Source organism: Arachis hypogaea, chromosome 5 (assembly GCF_003086295.3).
Source record: "Arachis hypogaea cultivar Tifrunner chromosome 5, arahy.Tifrunner.gnm2.J5K5, whole genome shotgun sequence".
NCBI classification, from domain to species: Eukaryota; Viridiplantae; Streptophyta; class Magnoliopsida; order Fabales; family Fabaceae; genus Arachis; species Arachis hypogaea.
The window spans coordinates 2549268-2571394 of NC_092040.1; the positions used below are offsets into that span (position 1 = coordinate 2549268).

Sequence of the window (22127 nt, forward strand, 5' to 3'; positions counted from 1 at the left end):
ACCGGTGCCTCTGATTTACCAATTGGCTGATTCTTGACTTATATAGAGTTGGTTCCTAGCATTGTTGATATTAAAAATAAAAAGTTCTCCTAAAAACTTCCTTTAAAATAAGTTAAATAACTCTCTTTCAAATTTCAATATAAAAAATAATATAAAATTTTATCATTTCGGTCATAATATTTTCTTAAATATCTTATTTCTGATATAGATGGAGAGTGAAGGCGTCGGTGGCACGTGCGATGTGTTCGTGTCCTATCATGCTGAACAGCCTTGCTTTTCCCATTTGATTCCGAAGCATCAATTCTCTTCCTCTCTCTCTCTCTCTCACTCTCACTCTCTCACACACTCTCATCCTCGAATCCACACAAATCTTCGAGAGTGGAAGTGTGTTGACGTTTCTTTAGTTTGTTGCAATTCCTTTCCACGGCTCTCCTTGCATCTCAGATCGAAATTGAGGTGAGAGCGAGTGTGTCAGTGGTTCGTGCTGTGTTTGCATTTTCGAGCTGCGTCTTTGATTTTCAAACAAAAATGCCAGTCCTCACCGCCGATTCTAGTGCAATTAAGGCGGCAACTGTTCTTGATTTGTTGCTTGTGCTTTTGAAATGCTCGATTTTCTGCTTACTGTGTACTTAATGCATATGAAGCTCTTCTAGTTTATTTAAACTTTTGCATTTTTGCTTTCAATTTTGATTTGCCGTGGAATTTTCTGAAAGCTATTTGACCTTCTTTGGACTTCGATGTTACAGCTTAGGACTCCTAAAATTGTCTCTACTCCGAGCTTTGATATCATGTTCTTAGTTCTATTTCTATTTCCTTTTTATGGAATTGTTACAAGGAATTAGCGGTTGTGATCCTCATATTTGAGAGCATGTTCAATCTTTCAGTAGGAATTACTCGATAGTCGATTTGGTTATGCTTTTGTGGTAGGAAAAGCTGGTGGTTCAATGGTTTTGGTAAACTAAGAACTTAGATGGCTAAATTAGATTAGTATTTTCTGTTTCTGACTTCGTTCTACTGCCAAAATGAAATTATCTGCTTGTATGCTGTATTTTTCTTCGATGAATTTGTGTGATCCTGTAATTTACTAATTTGAGGTTATTTGTTGCAGGCAGTGTCTGTGCTCTTCTGCATTGGTTATGTCCATATCAACTAGCTAATAACTACATGGTGGAGATAGGCATTTTGGATACTGCTGTCTCAGATGACTTTTAGTTGCTCTATTATGCATGAACAGCATTGCTATGGGCATTTGTCTGATGAAACGGCAATGGCCATGGCTTCTTTGTGTTCTGCTGCTACACATTATGATGAAAAAATACGAAGCAATCAGTCCTGATGGTATTTTATATTATATGGATGTATCTCCTTTCTTATCTCCATGATTTGTTACTTTAGTTGAGATAGAAGTCTAATTCAGTGCTTCTGATATGATCACGTTTCACATATCAAAATTGGGCTGCTATATTAGGAACATCTTTGTTTATAGCACACGTTTGTTTGTGTACCCTTCAGTTTATCTTAAAATATTGTTTAAATTAGACTAATGCAGTAATCTTACTTGCATATGTATTCTCTTATCTAGGTGAGGTTCTTAACAACTTCAGGTTATCAGTTGCTAGCTCAGATGGCGTCCTCTTACAATGGAGACCCGAGGATCCTGATCCATGTAAATGGAATGGAGTGAAGTGCGATCCCAAGACCAAAAGAGTTACACATCTGTAAGTTGCTGTAATTCTTGACATTGGTGTGGTCTTGTCTTGCACTTGCTATGGGGAAACACCTTTTTAGATAGGAATCTTTCCATGTATCATCTTGGTTTAATTGACGGGTTTAATCTATCACACCAAGTTTTAGGCAGTAAATTGCCATGTTGGTTGTGTATTACTGGTACACCAAACCAGACTTCTCAAGCATCATGGGAACTTCTTCAGTTTGGCTGAGATGTTTGTACTCTAGTTTTGGTTAGATTGTAATTTCTGTAAAGTGGACATGCTGAATTGCCTAATTCTTTCAGGCAGTGTTATGTTTATATTATCCCAAAACACTTGGTCTTTTTAGTTCTCACTGCTTGTATAGTTGTATGATGTTGTAATGAAGTTAATAACTTTTCTTCCAACATAATGTGCCCACCACCTTTTTTGTTTTCTATTCTAGCTTCCCCCCCCCCCCCCCCTTTTTTTTCTCTTTTTCTTTGATGGGTTCTGTATTGGAGACTTCTCAATTTAGAAACTAACATTATGTTATCCATAAATCATGGAGTCTCTGGCAATTTTGTCTGAGATATTTCTATATCTGACTTTGCTCTTGTTGGTGAAATTCTAGGATTCTATCTCGCCATAAGTTGAGTGGGTCTATATCTCCTGACCTTGGGAAGCTAGAGCATTTAAGGGTTCTGTATGTATTTTCAATTAACTTTTGATTGTACCCTTTCCCCTATATTATTGCTTTATCGCTTATGCAATGATGATGTGTCTTGTAGCGCTCTTCACAGCAACAACTTCTATGGCACAATTCCATCAGAATTGGGAAACTGCACTGAATTGCAGGGAATGTATGTATTTACTTTGGTTAACTTCCCAATTTATTTTACAATTTCCATGTTTTTTCTTTTCTATATTTACCTTTGGAGCTATCTCTTTCTCTTAGCTGGTGTTGGTATTAGGGTAATGCCATTTAGCAAAGTAACATCATCCTTGTTGATAGTTTTATTTGCTTATTTTATAATATTAAATTATTAATACATCAGTGGCATTGTGATGTGGAGAAAAAATGGATGGACCGTGGTGTAGTTTTCATTACTTGTATATGTATTTGTGGCTTTGTGCATGCTTGCACATGATAGTGATGGAGAATATAGCATCTTATATTCTTTCTTTGTGTTGACTTTATAGCATAGCATTCTGCATTTAGTATCTCATTAACTTCACTTCTAGAATCTAGATAGAAAATTTCTCAACTGTACTATTTGATATTGTTTTCTATGTTGGGTTTTGTGAAAAATCTGATTGTTCTGTGCTGGTAATAACTGTCAATTCGGTGTTACAGCTTTTTACAGGGTAATTACCTTAGTGGAGTGATTCCAAGTGAAATAGGAAATCTCTCACAGCTCCAAAATTTGTGAGTTGTCTTCTAGTTTATGCTTCTCTCTATTTGTATTTCATTATTTGGGATCAAGGTCTATGGACAATAATTATTTAGGATTTGAGATACATCATGCATGAATAGTTGGTTACTGAGTATCTTTGTGCATGAACATTTGTTTGCTATTTTTGAGATGAGTGTGCAACACTTGAGTTCTGATATTATAGAGATCATATTGACTAACACATCCCCCCTATTCTACAGGGACATATCAAGCAACTCGCTTAGTGGGAATATCCCAGCATCACTTGGGAGGTTGTATAATCTCAAATATTTGTATGTAAATTTCTTTTCTAATATGGTTTTCCTTCTTTTGATGGGCTGCAGAGGGGAGCGGGGTCAATTTTAGTTTCTTCATTTTTTTAAAACTCACTTATTTTCTCCCTAAAAAACTGAATATTTTTGCTGTTTCATGTCTTGTACTCTGAAGTAATGTATCTACCAATTTTCTGGTTGGGCCAATACCTGCTGACGGTGTCCTTGCCAATTTTACTGGAAGCTCGTAAGTGCAGCTTTTTCTGTTCTAAAATGTTCTGTAGGCTAAGTGCAGTATTATCACCATTGTCCATTGGCATAAGTTTTATAACTAATTTGTGTAATAATGTTTACATCTTATTGTTTCTGATTTTGGTAAGATATGGTTTACATGTGAAAGGCATGTAATGCATAGAAGTTACTTTATATATGAGAAGTAAGATTTTGATGAAGAAAATATCATTATTTGACTTGGATCATGAATATCTAGTTTCAAGTTGTCTTCTTTATTATGGTCAACAAATAAAAAGCTTTGTTCCACTAGGTGAGGCCAGCTACATGGATCATTGTTCACTCTGTCATGAATCATGTCTTAACCCGTTTACGAGTAATATCTTCTGGCCAGCTCATTAAGAGTCTTCTTTGTAGTCAGTTCCTGTTAATATACATGGACATAACTTAATGTTGAACATGACTATTCATTAATTATTAGCATTGTCTGGTCTTATGATAATTTTAATTAATATATTATTGTGTCACGCTGGGTGATATTTTTATAGCAATATTAGTTTATTATATAAATGTGTTCAATGATAATTTGTTTCTACTTAGATTAGACTGTTTCAACATAGTAGTCTATATAGAAGGAATTAAACTTGCCATTATTAACACATATCTTTTTGCAGCTTTGTTGGAAATCGTGGTTTGTGTGGGGTTCAACTCAATTCAACATGTAAAGCTGATGGTTCGCCTGGGACAAATATTCAATCTAATTCTTCAGGTAAAGCCGCATGCTTTTGAATCACATGCTTAATCCTTCATTCTGTTCAGAGCCAAGCTGTAATTCTTTTTTATTTGTTCAGTAGATGAATGAATGAACACATTGGAAAGGAAGCATATATGAAAGGAAAAAAAAAGGATGATAATAAAACCATAAAAGGCTAAGTTTTAAGATTTTGTTATTAGCTTATTGTATTATACTATTGGAAGAATTTCAAGTGTACCAGGTATACTGGTGTTCCAATAATTTTAATCGTTGATCTCAATTATAAAAATTATATATATTATATATTAAGTAAAATCAACGGTTAAGATTACTGGAACACCGGTGTTCCAGGTACATTTGAAAACTTTCCTATACTATTATCTTCACTGTGGATGTGAGAGCTGTCAAATTGATTTTTGTACAACCTGACTTTGCTTGACTTCATGCTTTTTGGGTGGTGAGTAACTTGGAATGTTGGGCCATGTTTTTGTTTGGATATTAAGTGAGCTAGGAAGAGAAGACAAGGGGCATTCTGATTGATGTTTCAAGTGGCAACCAAAGCTATGAGAATTAACTCCCCTGCTGTATTATAAAAACAATCAATTGAATTTGCAGCAGTACTTAACATGTGTGTTAACTTAAAATGGTGGACTCAATCGTTCACCATAACTACACGATTGTGTTAAGTGTTTCAAGTTTTCATTTAAATTTGGATCTTGTGATTTGATAAAAAAGATTTTAATTCCAGTGTTTGAAGAACAAAGTAGGGTCAGATATCCATATAAAATTTTCAACTGAAAATCGAAAGTGTAGGGACTGTTTGGTTTGAGATTAACATTTTTTATTTATGTTTTCAGTGTTTTCTGTTTTCAAGGATTCATAAAGGGGAAAAAATAGTAAAAATAATATCTGCTTTCTGTTCACTTTTTCCCCTCACAATACTAAACACAGGAAATATTGAAAATGAGAACACAAACCAAACAGACCCGTAGAATTTAGAAACCTAGATCTAGAAGTAAAAAATTCTCATTCACCCGAACAGGAAATTTCCTAAAAGAATCTAAGAGCATCCTAACTAGTATACACAATAATTGCACACCGATCCCTTAAAAGAAAATAATTGCACACCAATCCATGATAAAATTATAAATGTTAACTAGTTATTTCTTTGTTTTCATAGAAATAAATATAATAAGAGCACTATCCCCAAGATCTGTTTACCTTTTTCTTTTTATATTTCTTAAAAATACAAGAAAACCAAAAGATCTATTTATCTGCTTTTTGACATTATGACCGTGCTGATTGGACATACTTAGTTTTTCTATTTATGGTGGCAGTTTTTATACAGTCATTTGGATCACAGTTTTAGAATTTTGACTTTTATTTACCATTTTGTTTCTCTTTTAGACCAAAATCAAAATGGAAAGAAGAAATATTCTGGCAGGCTGCTCATCAGTGCATCAGCAACTGTGGGTGCACTACTTTTGGTGGCACTTATGTGCTTCTGGGGTTGTTTTCTTTATAAGAAATTTGGTAAAACTGACAAAATAAGTCTTGCAATGGATGTTAGTGGAGGTTTGCTTCTTTTCTTTCTATATCTTGGATATCTACCTATCCGAGCCTGCTTTTGTACTTTATGCATTGGAAAATCCTTGAAAAATTATCTCCAAATAATGTCAGGTGCATCAATTGTCATGTTCCATGGTGACCTACCGTATTCTTCGAAAGACATTATTAAGAAACTTGAAACTTTAAATGAGGAACACATAATAGGGATAGGGGGGTTTGGAACTGTTTACAAGCTTGCAATGGATGATGGGAATGTATTTGCCTTGAAAAGAATAGTAAAGTTGAATGAGGGCTTTGACCGGTTTTTTGAGAGGGAGCTTGAAATTCTTGGTAGCATCAAACACCGTCATCTAGTGAACTTACGTGGATATTGCAATTCACCTACATCAAAGTTGTTAATATATGACTACCTACCTGGTGGTAGTCTTGACGAAGCTCTTCATGGTAAGATCTCCCTGTTTAATACATTATTTTCATATCATATAATGCATCATCTTAAGGTGGTCATATAGTAAATATGATACAAATGCTTACATGTGGTAATCATCATTTGATTCTTTAACCAACCTAATCGTGAAACAAGGGGCAGTTAATATTTGTATCTGCTTGTGATAGGACATTATTGTTAAATAGGCGTTTTGAATTCATTATGTGCTGTTTGATATGGATTCGAGTATTCCATCTGCTAGCTGTCTGTTACAAAACTGTTGAAATAACACCTTGCCTACTCTCTTTGCTACTCATTGTTCCTATTCCTCAAAGTTGTTTGATCTCTTCCAACAGTTTGGGGAGGAGTTAACGATAGAGAAATTATTTTGGTTCAGAAGACTTATTTTCTATAAATCTCTCTCTCTCTCTCTCTCTCTCTCTCTCTCTCTCTCTCTCTCTGCTGCTTCTTGAAGGTCTCCAGTCTTGTTCAACACAATATTATGAATTTTCCTTTTTAAATTATGTGTTTGCATTGTATATTTGCTTAAATGGATTGGGGAGAGTGATGTTTGCGATGCATTGCACAGAAAGATCCGAGCAACTAGACTGGGATTCACGCTTGAATATAATTATGGGAGCTGCAAAAGGGCTTGCCTACTTGCATCATGATTGTTCACCTAGGATCATACATCGAGACATAAAATCAAGTAACATTTTGCTTGATGGAAATTTGGATGCCCGAGTCTCTGATTTTGGACTAGCCAAACTTTTGGAGGATGAAGAATCCCACATCACCACGATTGTTGCTGGAACGTTTGGTTATCTAGCTCCTGGTAAGCAATTTAGAACGATTGCTTTTGGCTTAGATAGATACTTGGCTTAAGCATGAATGATGATATTTGGCATTTGAGCTGTTTCTTGTGGCATCTGTAACATTAGCTACTAGGCGGTCTAGCATTGCATGCATGTCTGCGTCTCTCTTGTTTCTAAATGTTTGTGAACTGTGAAGATAGTTAGCAACACATAAAACATCAACTTACAAAAAAAGTGTCTTCCTATAATAAGTGGTGGTGAACTTGATTTGTCATAGTTGATAATTCTTAATTGTTAGATTATTAATGTTGCACATTGTAAGCCACTGTTACTTAATGGCAGAGTATATGCAAAGTGGTAGAGCAACTGAGAAGACTGATGTCTATAGTTTTGGTGTGTTGACACTTGAAGTGCTAAGTGGAAAGCGGCCGACAGACGCTTCATTCATTGAAAAGGGTCTCAATATTGTTGGCTGGGTATGCAAATATGCATGCTTCTAAATGGTTTACATTTTAGCGCAATTTATCTCTTTCTACTATCCCCCCCCCCCCCAAAAAAAAAATAATTATACAGTTTTATACTGGGATAATAGACAAATTAGTCTCTGAAAGATAAAACATTTTTCAAGTTCGTCTCTAAAAGATTTTTTCAATCAAATTGGTTCTTCGAAAATTACGAATTAATCATATTTGTCCTTTAGTTTTTTCATGAACAATTTTTGTCAACGATTGATGACGTAGAATATTAACTTATAACAACCATATATGCTTATGAAAATCTATCAATTTAGTCGTTAAGTCATATTAGGAATATAGATTATGTAATTGTGGAAAAGGGATTAAATTAATAGATTTTGATGAATATATCTGGTTAAAGTCCAATTAGACATGTCAAGTATTATGTATATAGTCAATTAACGTTTCTTATCATCAATTGTTGACAAAAATTGTTAATGGAGTCACTGAAGGACAAATATGATTAATTTGTAATCTTTGAGAGACCAATTTGATTGAAAAATTCTTTTAAGGATGAATTTAAAGAATGTCCCGTTTTTCAAGGACTAATTTGACTATTAACCCGTTTTATACTTAAAAAATATTGATGCTTATTTAAGTATTTGTCGGCATATGCTAACAAATGGGCTTTCGTCATGATTAACCATAACAAGCAACGTGTGTGACTAGGTGGGAAGGTTTCTTCTGTAAACGAATTTGGTAAAATAATTGAAATTAGTTCTCCTTTTATTTTAGTACATTATTATTCATGAGCTGTGTAGATTGTTATGTGTTTAAAAAAAAAAAGTTATGCTTATCTAGTTTTTTTTTTCTTTCTTCTTTCTTGTTTGCTATTCTAATTCCATGTATTTGCAATTGTGCAGCTGAATTTTCTTATTACTGAAAATAGGCGGAGGGAAATAGTTGATCCGCATTGCGAAGGGATACAGGTTGAGAGCCTTGACGCCTTGCTCTCTGTGGCTATTCAATGCATTTCGTCGAGTCCAGAGGATCGACCAACGATGCACCGAGTTGTACAGTTGCTTGAATCGGAGGTCTTGACTCCATGCCCAAGTGATTTCTATGACTCCGAGTAGAATTCTTGCGAAGACAAACTAACTGCCTGTTGTGTTTGCCTCTGTCATCGCAAGTCACTTACAATTCACAAGCTATGGTCGCATATTAAAACGAAATTTGTCTTGAAAGATGCCCTTGCACCACTACATAACAAGAAAGATATCATCCTCGGATGCCCGTGCATTTCTGTCTTCACAAATGGAGTTGCAGTTGAAATTGCCACTAGTTCGTGGTTGTTCCACCTTCCCACTTGGGTCTCTCTTGTTATTTTTTCACCTCTCCTTGGATTTGTAATCTCGGTCACATTTGTTCACTCCAATTTAAGTGTATATGTATAAATTCAGTACGCTACCTTTTTGCAAGCAATTCTTGTGATTTATTTTTGTAATATATGTTTGCATAAAGAAAAATCGTCTATAGTGTCTTTTAAATGAATATATATAAAGGGTTTGAAATGGTCTGAAATGAATTATAAAAAATATAAATTAACTTGTTGAATTTTGACTTGTATGTAATTAGAATTTTGTTTTTTTATAAATACCCTGAAGTTGTTAAATATTGTAAGGGCAGTACGAGGTTCCGGGGCCGGGGGAAAGGAGGACTAAAGAGAGAGAATATGATGGCAACGAGTCCAAATTTGGACAATGCATTTGTTAGTGTGTTTTCAGAGTCCAAAGTTTAGTTTTCATTGGTGAACAATTCTGATTTTCAGTAGCTGAGCCTAAAGTTTAACAGTCAAGTGTCTTATGTATTTGGTGAAAAATATCTGTATTTTAAATAACAACGCATTGAAATTCTTGAGAATATATTTCTGTACAAAAATAAACATTCCCTAAAATAATGCTGATATGAGAATACATTATCTATCGTTTAATAATAATAATAATAATTATTAATAACAGATATAATTTATTTAATAGTTGTTTATTTTTACTTTTAACTTGATATTTTTTACACTAAAAAAAAAGTATCTCTGTTCAAAGAAACGGTTTTGCTGAAAATTTTAACTCATCTTCCACCAACAATTTTTCTATTCTAGATTTGATATAAATATATAATGAGTGATGTTGGTTAGAAATGGAATCTAATTCAATATAAAATATAAATAATTAAGATTTTGATTAGTTCTAGTTTGAATTGGATAAGATTGGATGACAATTTTTTATTAAATTGATTTGAATTTAAACACTCTTATACATGGTGCTTGTTTAGACGCTAATACGCTATTAAATCGATTAAAAAAGATTTTTTTAATGATTTTTTTAGTGTGTTTGACATATTTTTAATAATAAAAATAAAAGTACTAAAATAATTAAAAAATATATCTTTTTTGAGAAGTTATAAGTTATATCTTTTTTTAAAAGATCTTTTTCTTTTAAAAAAAATATTTTTTACATAATAAATAAACAAAAAAATATTTTTATCTTATTTTATCCAAAAATAATGGATAGATAAAAAAAATTTTATATGAAATATTCAAATATAAAATTACTTTTATTTTTGTAAAAAATCTTTTAAAAAAAATCTTTTCAAAAAAATATCGGCCAAACAAACAAGCCTAAAAAGATTTTAAATTGAACAAAGATATATCTACCAAAAAAAAAAAGTTAAGAATCGATCAAAGATATTTAAATATCATATATAATCAGCTCGAAGTTGAGGGTTAGCCTCGTTCTTTTCTTTTTGTTGTTTGAATTTTCCCTTGTGACTTATATGGCCGAAATTGATCGATGGTCGAACCTTCATCCTGATCTTCTGTATCAAATCACAGAGCATCTGTATTCCTACCATGATTACATTCGGCTTCGATTGGTTTGTAAGGAATGGAACTCTAAACTTTCGAGCATTCCAAATCATAAAAGAAACCCATGGCTGTTGTTACCTGGCACTACTCACGACTCTTCTTTGAGCCATATTCTTGAAAAGGAGCAGATCTACCATGTTATGTTCCCCGATTTTGATATTAATGACAACCTAATTCGTGGTTCTTGTCATGGATGGTTAATTACTGTTGTGATATCCGAGGGAGCAATACGAATGTTGAATCCTTTTACTAAGACTCACATCGATCTTCCTCCAGTTTCAACTTTTCCAGATGTGGTTCGTTATCACCCTGACCGGCACGGAGATGAATATGTTCTGGTGGATCTTTATAACGATGTGATCTATAATCTTGACGCCATTAGTTTTCATAAGTATGAGATTCAGAAGATTGTGATATCCTCCCCTCCTGACAATGACGACTTCATGGCAGTGGCTATATATAAAGAGTGCGGCAAATTGGCCGTTTGTAAACTGAATGACAAGAGATGGACACATATTCCAACTGAACAGATGTCGACATTTTTTCAAGATGTCATATTTTTCCAAGACAAGATATACGCCTTAGACGATGATACAAGTCTGTATGAGTTTGATAAGAAGGTCATTATGGACGAACTAGGGAAGAAGCCCCGGCCTCAACTAGTACCGCTACTGACCTCCATTGGAGGAATGTGTGAAGCCCCGCCTCCTGCCAAATTGACCATGTACTATACTTGCAGCATGAACAAGTATGTGATTGGTTGTGTTGATGGCAGTTTGTTAATGATAGTTAAACATAATGATTGGGCTATGGAAATGCTACACGTCTGCAATAAATTTGATGTGTTCAAGTTGAACAAGAATTCAAAAGAATGGTCAAGAATGCATAGTTTAGAAGATTATGCAGTAATGATTGGATATAATTCGTCTGTTCAGATGTTTCCTGGCAAATCCCCATATTGCAAGAGAAATCATATATACTACACAGACAACCAAGTGGTGTTGCACACTCTAGGCAAACCCAGCCTGCAAGATATGGGCATCTTAAACTTAGAAGATACAAACACCAACGAAATACTACCAAATGTGGAATGGGTGTGTCCTCCAACTTGGTTGTTACCCTAATGGAGGACTCCTTTATTTATTTACTTACTATTTACCACAGTTTTTTAGTGGTTTTTCTTGCGCTTTATAAAAGTTATTTCTTAGTCTTCTACTTTACAGGAGTTAGTTAAAAGTAGTTAAAATAAAAAGTTTATATTTGTGTGTTTATTTATAAATTTATGTATTATTTTATTATAATTCAATTATTTCAGTTAAACTATGATTGAATTATCTTAAATTATTTGGTATAAAGTAGTCTCAAACTTTAAATAGTTTTGAACCTGAAAAAAAATTGGATTTTAGATAGTCTTAGGCTGAAGCAAACTTAGAGATTTAGAGTTTAAATAAACTTAAAACTCAAATATGTCTAACTCATTCTTATTTTTTTCAACCATGATTTGCTTTATAACTATTAAACTCTTTCTAACATTGACGGTTGACTACTTTTGACTCCAATTATTAAATTTTTTTTCTGACTTTGACTCTTGAGATATTTTTTATTGTGATCGTGGAGATCTTTTGAACTCCGGCGATTAACACAATAATAATTTTTTAATAATCACCAAATAAAAAAAATAAGAAAAAAAAAATTCATACATAACTTAGATATCTTAATCTTTGATATTATAGAATCTTCCTTTATAGTGAAAACATATATATTTAGTAAAATCGAACATCAATAAACATATGATTAAAGAATTTCTATTACTATTATTATTTTTAAAATTTAAACACAAAATCATTTATTAAGAGATAAAAACTTAACTAAATTGATATTTATTATTAGGATTTAATTAACATGTACTCTTATGATTAAGTTATAAATTAAAAAAGTTTTTATAAAAAATAATATAAAATTTAAATTCTCAATGTATTTGGTGAGTATTTATTAAAATAAAGTATTTCAAACCTTTTATCACTAATAACCTTAATTTATATCTTAAGAGATAGGCTAGTTAAATCCTTATTATTATTACACGCATTTAATAATAATAATAATAATAATAATAATAATAATAATAATAATAATAATAATAATAATAAAAATAGTAGATTAAAAGTTACAGATTTGCATCTTCTAAAGTTTAAATTTCACTTTAAAGAATAAAGTGTGATCTTCTACTATTGAATAGTTTCTCTTTCATATTTATTGTTGGTCCCACCTATAAAATTAATGGTGAGATATCACACTTTACTCTTTAAAATAAAATTCAAACTTTAGAGGATTCAAATTTAAAAATTACATTAATATCTATTACTCCACTAGTAAATCATAAATGCTATATGTAGACCCTTCTCAAATAGTCATATTTGTGTCCTAATTAACTAACTAATGAAAAAATCTAGGGGCTAATGTACTTACTCACTAAAAGAAAAATGAGTAATTCTTTATTGTTAAATAAAATCTCACAGCATTAAAAGAGAAGACACAGAGAGGAAGTTGCATAGATAGCCTTCCATGGTTGTTATTAGTACCAAGTAGTTAGTAGTATCAATATCCCTGCATAAATAAATAAATAACAATAAGAATCTGTTTAAAATTTTATTTCTTTTGAACAAAATAAAATAAAATGAGAAATTAACATTCTGAAATTAAAATTTAGACTCATGTACTTACAGGCTAACAAGATACATTCTGGCTTCTGCCTATCAAGTGCTCCAGCAACAGGTTTTATGCACCATGCACTAAGCCACTTCTCTTTAATTGACATAATTATTTCAATTAATAAATCAAGAATTACAATGCAAAAAGACAGGACTAATGTCACATATGATGTACACTTAAAAAAATAATTTAATATAGTTCCTTTATCATCTTAAACCAGAGTTAGTTGGTGGTATACAGTTATTAAAGTTCTTAAATACACCAATACAAGATGTACTTTAAAATTAAGCAATTTCAAGTGGAAAAACAATTTGTATGAAGAGATAATTCAAACTTACATTAATTATTGTAGTATCCAACTATAAAGTTTTTTGTCAGTCATTTATTTACAATCTGTATATGAAATCAACAAGATAGTCAGCATCCAATTCATTATAAATGAATCCATTAGTTCTGAAAAAAAAAAATACAGTAACAATTTTTAATATCAGAGTAATACTAATGTACAAGTCTTTTTATGAATTAAAGTTCAACTAAATTAAATAATCGATAACTGATATTCATTATGTTAGACCAATTTAATTAGATTTAGTTAAAAAAAACTTGAATGTGTAGCATTATTCAAGTGGTAAATTATAATTCCTCTTACATGGTGGACAGAAAGACGGTCCAGCTAAGTCATAATTAATCATCAAAGCAGCTTTTGAAAAATAGCCTAGAAGATGCAAGAACCATATGAATTAATTAATGAATAATCTGTATTATGAATCAATTATTTCAATAAAATAAAATAGATTAACAGCTTTAAACAAATTAAGCTCACTCACCAGAATAAACAAGGTTGGAAGAAGGCCACTTATCCATTGTTTGATGCACAAAAGCTCCATCCATTTTCCCTGGCAAGTAATATACAGTAACATATCAACACATTTATGTTTAATTTCATTGCAATTTATACGCGACAAAAACACAGATCAAAATCGTAGTTGATGATGATATGGAGAATATTGTAATTATATTAGAACAGAACAGGAAATCGTTTTTGGTTTCTGTTCTTTATTGGAAATTTCGCTGTTAATCGCGATCATCAAAGAAATAAAATTACGGTAAGTGGAGATCGAGGACAATCGCTGCAGCGGCGGCGCGTGACGACGGAAAATCGGAGAATCAACAGATCACTAATTGAATTCCACACAGGAGAAAGATAAAGTGCAGAGTGTGTGAAGGCGCGTATTTAGAAGTAGATCTGATTCGCATTCACACAACACGTGTTCCGTTTTTGGAACACCTAATCAAAATGCTTTTGAAATTTGTATCTTATTTCAATTTTAATGATAAGTTAAACATTAAAATTATTATTATCATTATCAATTTATCATTTTATTAATTTAGCAGTGATGCGACTCGGCTTTTCTCATTGTTCTACTGGATGGATGGTCCCAAAATCATGCATGAAATGTAAGTTTGAAGTTAAAGCATTTTTATTTGATTTGCTTTGCTTGTTATCATTACCTTTAATTTGCAGAATATTGCAACATAAGTCTCACCTTGTTTGATAACTTTGGGAACCATGAATTTGGATTTCTTGATGATGCATCTGAAGTTCCTTTGGTGGTGACATTTTTCTAACATTGCACACAACATATAAATAAATCTCTTAACCAAATACCTTTCTTACAATGAAGATTATATATATAGATACATATCATAGTACTAATATGATGACTCAAATTTTCTATTGTACTCATTAACCCATCCAGATGGTGTGTGAGAATCACACCAAGTTACAGTTTCATTTTTCATGTGGATGAAGCGAGTACAAGAAAAAATGACTTAAGAACAAAGATTTTTTCTTATCATAACTTCAAGTAACATTAGAAACACAAGAGAATATATACTATTTCTTTTAAAGAATATTAGTAGATGCCTGTGGCATTCAAAACAATGATGAAGGGGACGGCCAGGACACAAGTTGAGTGCAGTGGCTGCATTTTCCTTATTGTCATACCTTGATAAAATCATATCCATTTTTTTTTCTCCTCCTTAATCAATGACTAGCTAGTGAAACAATGAATGTGGTTTATAAGAATGATAACTATAATCTATATATGAATTTTTTATGAAAATGAATCTATACTTCTGGTTGGTCTTGTGGTTCGAAGACACGGTTGTGGCAGCTGGGATTGCAAGGGTAAGCACAATCGATCTGCCGGAAAGACTTTCGTTCAAAGAACCAATCTGCTACAGCCTTTGCAATTGTCTGCACATTGTTATGTACACAAGTTAGCCATTGAATCAGCTGGATAGAGAAAGATTGAGGGCAAATTACATTGATCTCTCTTGAATTTGAAGAAATTCATTGCAATTCGATTTGTCAAGTGATATTGAGTATTGAGTATGTCATTATCTAAATCTCATAGGAGATCAATTTATACTTTCAGAAATAGATAGGAGTCAGGTTGAATTTTACAAAATCTCAAGGGAGATGAGTGTAATTTTCCTATAATAAAACCAGAAGATATGAGAAAGCTGATTATATAATGTTTATAATTATGCATTCAGCTTCTTACTGTCTTGTTCAACAGGGGAGAGTCAGTTCTGAACCATGTTTCCTGCATTTCAGTTTGGCAATGGGCATAGCATGAATCTATGAACATTCCTTTGGATGGAGAGTTGCCTAACACAGTCAGTGCCCTTAGGAACTGTGTCCTAAACCCTGAAAAATCATGAATTTAAATGTGATGTCATAAAATGTTAGATGATCTTATGTCAAATTATTAAGGGTTTCAGCAGATTTCCAAGAGACACAATTTATTGAAGATCAGGATATTCACCTTGCATCAATTCAAGTTGATCAGGTGAACAGTTATTTATATCAAGTTTGCAGCTATGCCAATGGCCTTCAGGATCGGCAACTCCTGGTGCCAGAATGTTCTTAATCTGAATCAAAGCAATAAGGATCAGGAAGAAAGACTAGAAGGATCTCATCAGGCGATGAGAGCTAGTAGCAATACCATTAAATGACAAGTTCATGGCAGAGGTGAGTTATCAAAGATCCATATATTGATACTGACATAAAAAGACTAAAGAGTGTGTGGAATAATCTTGAGCCAATTCTGATAGTATCACAGTTTTTCAGGTTAAAATCTTAAGTCAAGCATGATCAACATATTAAGGAAAACTAATATGCAACTAAACTGTTGTTTCTGACCTGCCATGAGTCATATGCTGCATTCACAAAGAAGATTGGTGTTTTGATTTGGGATACCAAATACTGTGGGAAGAAGCACTACAACATTTTCCAAAATAAAGTATTAGTAACTTCAGAGATTTACAAATGTAGAATATAAAACTAATATGATCAAGCTTACCAGCCCAGGACTAAGTCTTGAAGTGCAGGACGGAGGCAAATTCTTCGCAGAGCCCTGCAAAAGAAAAAGAGGAAACAAACCACACCTGAATATTTTAGAACTTATACCTCCCTTAGATGAAAGCTTCAGAAAGTATCTTTCAAATGAAAACTGGGACTTTTCTGTAAAACCTCCTGGTGCATTTTTAAGTTGGAAAATAGTACATACATGTGTTGCAACAATTTGACTGAAGAATTGTTCAATGTGTTGTGTTCCAGAGACATCCCGTCTGTTGTACCACATTAACATATTCTATCACAAAATGATCTAAGGAAAAGTAAAAACAATCAAGAGAGGCTAAGTGGAAAGAAAAGTAAAGGATCTTACGTGTTAATAAAGTAACCGGCATCTGAAAGGCATTTAGCTTTAGCTCCTGCTGGCAATAGAGCTCGGAAGCGATCACAATGCAATATCGAGGTCAATCCTCCAGCTGAACATCCAGATATGATAGCCTGCAGTTATAGTGATAAGTTTCGGTGACTAAAAAAAATTAATAGAGGAAGAAGAAAAGTAGTCGCAAATCATCGATGTCTCTTACATTTCGAGCATTTTTCATTCCTTTTGTAAGTAAATCCTGCATGACAGCAGCAAAAACCCTTGCCCCTCTGAAGTGCAATTGAGTTGTCTGATTTATACACCATGATATTTTATAGTCTCATCAGAACCAAAAATAGGAAATACAATTTGCAAGTGTTTAATGCTTCTCTTGATAATTCAACTAAGAGATTCCTTTTGAGTATTGCAGAACTCACTGGATTAACTTCTTCCTTATCACCAGTAAATGAAGAACCATCACAGTACCTAACCTTGACTCTGTTCCAATTGTAGAAATCTGGAATCAACAACTTTCATTATTAGAAACCTAAGCAAATGTGAATTAATGAAGGGAAAAAATAAAACATGATCTATTGACTAGTAGAAAATACCTGGATTAAAAATTCTTCTGTTATTTAAAATCCCTGAAAAGGCAATTTGCTTGGCCATTTTCTTAGATGAACCTAAACGACCGTTCTTTCGACCAAGGCAAGTAGTAACATTGTTGCACCATCCCCCACCCTAAAATAAACCAAATGAAGTTCATTGGACGGAATAGACATTTAAGAATCACTTTACATATGAATCCAAACTTGAGAATTAAAAATTTGTTTTGGCAATCTCCATAGACCATGGTAAATGAAAATCATAATCACAGTTAAGAATTTGCAGGTTCAACAACAGAAAAGTCACTTAGAAAGCTTCCAGTTCTTGTGGAATTGAAATTAAGATTGGGTTTTATCTTTCCAAAACAGTTCTTTCACCCCTCTACCATTTTGCCAAAGCAATTAGTTTAATCATAGTGATACAAGCAAAAGAAATAAATATTTTTTGTTATTTTAAATCAGAAAGAAAAACAAAATAATGAAAGCAATGTTTTCTTGAGTTGGTAATTGGTGAAGACTTATTATTGATGCCAGTTTGCAGAAAGGGACAGGACACACCTCAAACTGAACTAACCAATTGTTTATCCCTTCTCCGAATCCCCTATCAAGATGGTAAGCTGGTGCACTCCCATCCAAACAAACTGCAGAGTAATTTTTAGGGGGGAAAAGTTACCAAATATGATAATAAACTAACTAAAATAGAACAGCTCAACAAGGAAAATTAACTTCTATCAGACGTAGCGAAAAATTCCTCACCGGCTCCTTTTGTGACCGCATTCTGGACAAAAGTGATTGGAACATAAGAAGCTTCTGCCTTCAGCAATAGAAGTACAAAAAATAGAAGGCATAACCATTTTGTGCAATCTATCATTCTGCTACAAATCCAACAAATAGAATAAGGAATGCAAAGTAACTTATGTAGAAGTATCAAATGAGGGCATATACTAATTTTTCCATAAAGCCACGTTTTATTTTTGGCCAAAATGGAAAGACAAAAGCCACAAGCATCCTCATGAATTGGCAATAAGAATAATAAGAACACATGTTAAAAGGGAAATTTTTCATTTGCCAAAATTGGATGAATTAATTTATGCCATCTTGCCAACCAATTTAACTTTTTCACCTCAACTTCAACCTACCACTTACCAAAAGAGCAAAACATTTTATTCCTAGTTATTGTTGTTTAAGAAACCAATGAACCGACCAGTTAGATTTATACACAAGCAAAAACATCACATATGAACAAGCAAATGCCAACTCTGGTATTCCTTTTCTTTCTGATTCAGACTTAGATCTTTTGGAGAGACTTTTTTTCCAAGTTACCAATTTAGAAGAAAGATATGCAGATATAATAAAAAAATAAAACCTAAATTAGTTGACAAAGTTATCCTAATCTACCTAAATTTAAAGGAAAGATCTTAGTACTTCTTTTAAAATTTAACTCATGAACTCAGAAGCATAGAATTGCTTCACCAATTCATGATAGAAAACTTAATGCGATCAATGAATAGAGTTAAATTGTATAAAAAAAAAACTCAGAGCCCAGAAAACCAAGTATTAAAGCAAACGCAGAGCGAAGTTAATGGCAATGCCCCCATCGGTTTAATACTTTAATTCACACACAAACTAGAAACTTCCAGAAACAAACAAGTATGAGAGAATTCACAAGACAGCAAAAGCTATGAACAATTCAATGAATCAAACAATCTTCTCCAGTGCACAGTATCACAAAACTTATCAATGATCCAATGGTATTAATGAACAAAAAAAGCGTGATGTGCAGAAAGGATGAGTAAGAATGATAAGTGCACTGTGTACCTGAAACAAAGAATGAGGTGGAAAATGCTCAACGGGTTGAATCGAAGGTGCTGCTAAATTTTGCTACATACAATGAAGGAATCTGAATATGAATGTGGATGAAGAGAGGGTAGTAGCGGTGGTTGAGGGTGGTGGCTTATAAAAAAAAATGGTCCAGTGTTAATGTTTATGTGAGAGATGAATCAATGAATGAATGAATGAACACTGGTTTTAAAAAAATGGATTTTTTTTAATTTATTATTTGTGAATGGAGGGAAAATTGGTGGGTTAGTTCCTGAATTTATCGTTGTGGAATTGTGTTGTTGCTGTGAAAGCGAAAGTGTACCAGTTAATATCAGAATTTTTTATTTATTATTATTATTATTATTATTATTATTTTAGATTTTGCTAGACAATAATTTTTGTAAATAATGTGAATAATAGGTTCTAGAAAAAATAAAAAAATATTTCACCAAAAATTACCTTCTAAACCTTAATATTAGGATAATCATTTGCATCTGCATATTTCTTGAATTGAATATCCAGTCATTGTTAACTATGCATGAGTAAATCCAATCAAAAAAATAACCATCTAATTAAAAATAATAAACATAATAATTTGTATAACTATTTAATTAAATATTCAACATATTTATTATTCATATTATTTAATATTTTTATTGTCTACCTGTATTTTTTAACTTTTTTGTTTTTGGCTAAGATTTAGGCACAGAAGCAAAAGAGCCGACACTCATTCGCTGAGAAAAGAAAATAGGCGCACCAAAAAAATGTGTATTGTTTTAAACTTTCAATGCTTTTGTCTCTTCTTTTTTAATATTTCCACCGTTTTATTCTCTGTCATCATAATTTTAATCACGGCCACCAACACAGCGTCACCACTCCCAATTTATTTGGGCAAATCAGGGCTTTTTCTTCTTAATTAAACATTAATTTTAATTGAATTTAATTCACATGTGTCTTAAAGACATAAATTAAAATTATTATTAGCAAAAAGTTTTAAATTTTTATTTTTATAAATGTACAATAATTATGTTAAAAACTAAATTTTTAATATTTTTAATTAATAATTTTAACTTATGTTTTTAAAAGAAATTAACTAAATTTATTTTAATTTGTATGTACCATTAGTATAAAAAAATTAATTTTAGATATTCTAAAATAATAATGTAATAATTCTTATTATATGTACATTTTTCATCTTAAATTTAAGAATAATTAATTTTTTTATATTAAAAGAGCTTGATCTAAAAGAAATTTTATATAAATAATTAATTATATTATTATATTAACAAAAATAATTAATAAATTTATTTCTTAAAATGCTATCTAAGTATATAAATCTAATTAATAATTATGTAAAATTTTATAAATTATCACTACGCATTTAATTTTTATATCCTGCCCATGTAAAACTTTTACACAGCTATCTAATGTTGTATTGTCGCATCATCAAATTCAAAGCAACTAATTTTAATAAAATTTTGTAATTTTCCGTCGTTCTTCTCTTCAAATACCCCTAAAGTAATTCTTAATTGCAATGATAACGTATCAACGCATATTTTTTTTTTGGTAGAGAATAAGAAGAAAAAGGTATATTGATATTATTTTTGGGGCATTAGAACTTTATATGGAATAAACTTTTAAAATAATCCAGTGATGACTTTTTGACTTATGCTCCTTAATTTTCTATGAATAAAACCATATAAAATACAGTACCATGAACCTGAAATTAAAATACGAAAGAGGAATGAGGCATCGTCATTGGTCGTGGTACTCGTACAGTTCAAGACTCGATAAATGATTAATTATTTGTTTACAGAGAACAATATTGATACCGTCGTTAGTTTTGTTTTATTGGAGTTAGATCCGACCCGAATGTTCTCCCCACCAATTAATGGTTTCAATGTGCAATCCTATTTTTTTTTTCCCACGGTATTTTCTGACTCGACAGGTTAAGGACTAATCCACTGCGATACTGAGCTCCATTTAAGGGTTTGTCACTGGCCAATAGATTACTGCATACACAAGGTGAGATTCGAACCCCCACACTTGCTTAAGCGGACTAGTGAAACTAACCACTAGATCAATCCAACTTGGTTTGTGCAATCCTATTCTTTGGCGCCGACTATATTAATGTTTTGCAAGAATTGTAAATGTACCAGCTATATTAATATTTTAATAATTTTAATGGCTAATTTTAATTATAAAAATTATATATAATATATATTAATTAAAATTATTAGAACACTAATATTTTGGATAAATTTAATTTTTTTTTCAAAATTTAAAGCCCACTTTTGGAGCCATGTTCCCATAATCCCATGCACCCAACCCTATTCTTGCTATCCCACCTCACCTATGCTTCCCTTTCATTTTTTTATTTCTTTATTTTTTGTGAGACACTCTTGAAATAATCTCATTCTAAGAATTTAAATCGTTAGGTAAAAATATATAAGTAATTATATATCTAACATATTTTTTAAGAATTTGTTTTGGATTTAAAATGTAATTATATATTTTTTATAAATAGTTATATATTTAATAAAGAGCAATAATTGAATTATTTTTGTAAATCTCAAGCTCATAAGTTTAAACGATAAAAATAATCACTGATGTAATAATTGAATTAAATTATGTACATTACATTTTTTAGATGTAGCTTTTTTTAAAATTTTGTGTTAATACATAATATTTATGTATTGA

The 22127-nt window shown here is 31.9% G+C and overlaps 3 protein-coding genes across 29 annotated transcripts; 2 read left to right on the top strand and 1 right to left on the bottom strand.

Moving 5' to 3' along the window:
• The first annotated feature begins 169 nt into the window (after positions 1–169).
• Positions 170–9173, top strand: LOC112800160 (LRR receptor-like serine/threonine-protein kinase FEI 2). Of its 4 annotated transcripts, none has more exons than XM_025842270.3 (14): positions 170–456; positions 1109–1338; positions 1583–1718; positions 2323–2394; positions 2480–2551; positions 3046–3117; positions 3346–3417; positions 3572–3643; positions 4302–4396; positions 5789–5956; positions 6062–6394; positions 6967–7212; positions 7535–7668; positions 8571–9173. In XM_025842270.3, exons 2-14 carry the CDS (start codon positions 1227–1229, stop codon positions 8781–8783), a joined length of 1797 nt encoding a protein of 598 aa, XP_025698055.1. In that variant the 5' UTR covers positions 170–456; positions 1109–1226; the 3' UTR covers positions 8784–9173. The 4 variants fall into 4 exon arrangements, with proteins under 4 accessions (XP_025698055.1, XP_025698057.1, XP_025698058.1 ...); XM_025842272.3 differs by having other exon boundaries at positions 3346–3396; XM_025842273.3 differs by lacking the exon at positions 2323–2394.
• A 1303-nt stretch (positions 9174–10476) lies between these two features.
• On the top strand, positions 10477–11691 carry LOC112799905 (putative F-box protein At5g55150). Its single transcript, XM_025841895.1, has one exon. It carries the CDS (start codon positions 10477–10479, stop codon positions 11689–11691), a length of 1215 nt encoding a protein of 404 aa, XP_025697680.1.
• Positions 11692–12684: 993 nt separating this feature from the next.
• LOC112800161 (pectin acetylesterase 8-like) lies at positions 12685–19762 on the bottom strand. Of its 24 annotated transcripts, none has more exons than XM_072196248.1 (20): positions 19425–19728; positions 18363–18478; positions 18165–18247; positions 17613–17742; positions 17439–17518; positions 17225–17311; positions 17014–17138; positions 16855–16915; positions 16648–16701; positions 16488–16565; positions 16111–16216; positions 15847–15992; positions 15414–15536; positions 14824–14901; positions 14104–14172; positions 13926–13991; positions 13615–13669; positions 13289–13364; positions 12867–13171; positions 12685–12765 (listed from the first exon to the last, which is right to left on the bottom strand). In XM_072196248.1, the coding sequence occupies exons 2-16, from the start codon at positions 18475–18477 to the stop codon at positions 13968–13970; spliced, it is 1359 nt and encodes a 452-aa protein (XP_072052349.1). In that variant the 5' UTR covers position 18478; positions 19425–19728; the 3' UTR covers positions 12685–12765; positions 12867–13171; positions 13289–13364; positions 13615–13669; positions 13926–13967. The 24 variants fall into 24 exon arrangements, with proteins under 24 accessions (XP_072052349.1, XP_072052346.1, XP_072052358.1 ...); XM_072196245.1 differs by having other exon boundaries at positions 13289–13369; XM_072196257.1 differs by having other exon boundaries at positions 13289–13369; positions 18163–18247; positions 18363–18420; positions 19425–19675.
• Positions 19763–22127: the final 2365 nt, after the last annotated feature.

Bases quoted from the DNA above. Each gene is read 5' to 3' on its own strand.
- LOC112800160 (XM_025842270.3), top strand. From the start codon at position 1,227: ATGAACAGCATTGCTATGGGCATTTGTCTGATGAAACGGCAATGGCCA. The intron at 5,957-6,061 runs GTTTGCTTCTTT...AAATAATGTCAG, and splicing joins TGCAATGGATGTTAGTGGAG to GTGCATCAATTGTCATGTTC. The intron at 7,669-8,570 runs GTATGCAAATAT...GCAATTGTGCAG, and splicing joins GTCTCAATATTGTTGGCTGG to CTGAATTTTCTTATTACTGA.
- LOC112799905 (XM_025841895.1), top strand. From the start codon at position 10,477: ATGGCCGAAATTGATCGATGGTCGAACCTTCATCCTGATCTTCTGTAT.
- LOC112800161 (XM_025842276.2), bottom strand. From the start codon at position 18,477: ATGATAGATTGCACAAAATGGTTATGCCTTCTATTTTTTGTACTTCTA. The intron at 18,248-18,362 runs GTGAGGAATTTT...ATTACTCTGCAG, and splicing joins TGCGGTCACAAAAGGAGCCG to TTTGTTTGGATGGGAGTGCA. The intron at 17,519-17,612 runs GTATTTTCTACT...TGTTGATTCCAG, and splicing joins CAGAAGAATTTTTAATCCAG to ATTTCTACAATTGGAACAGA.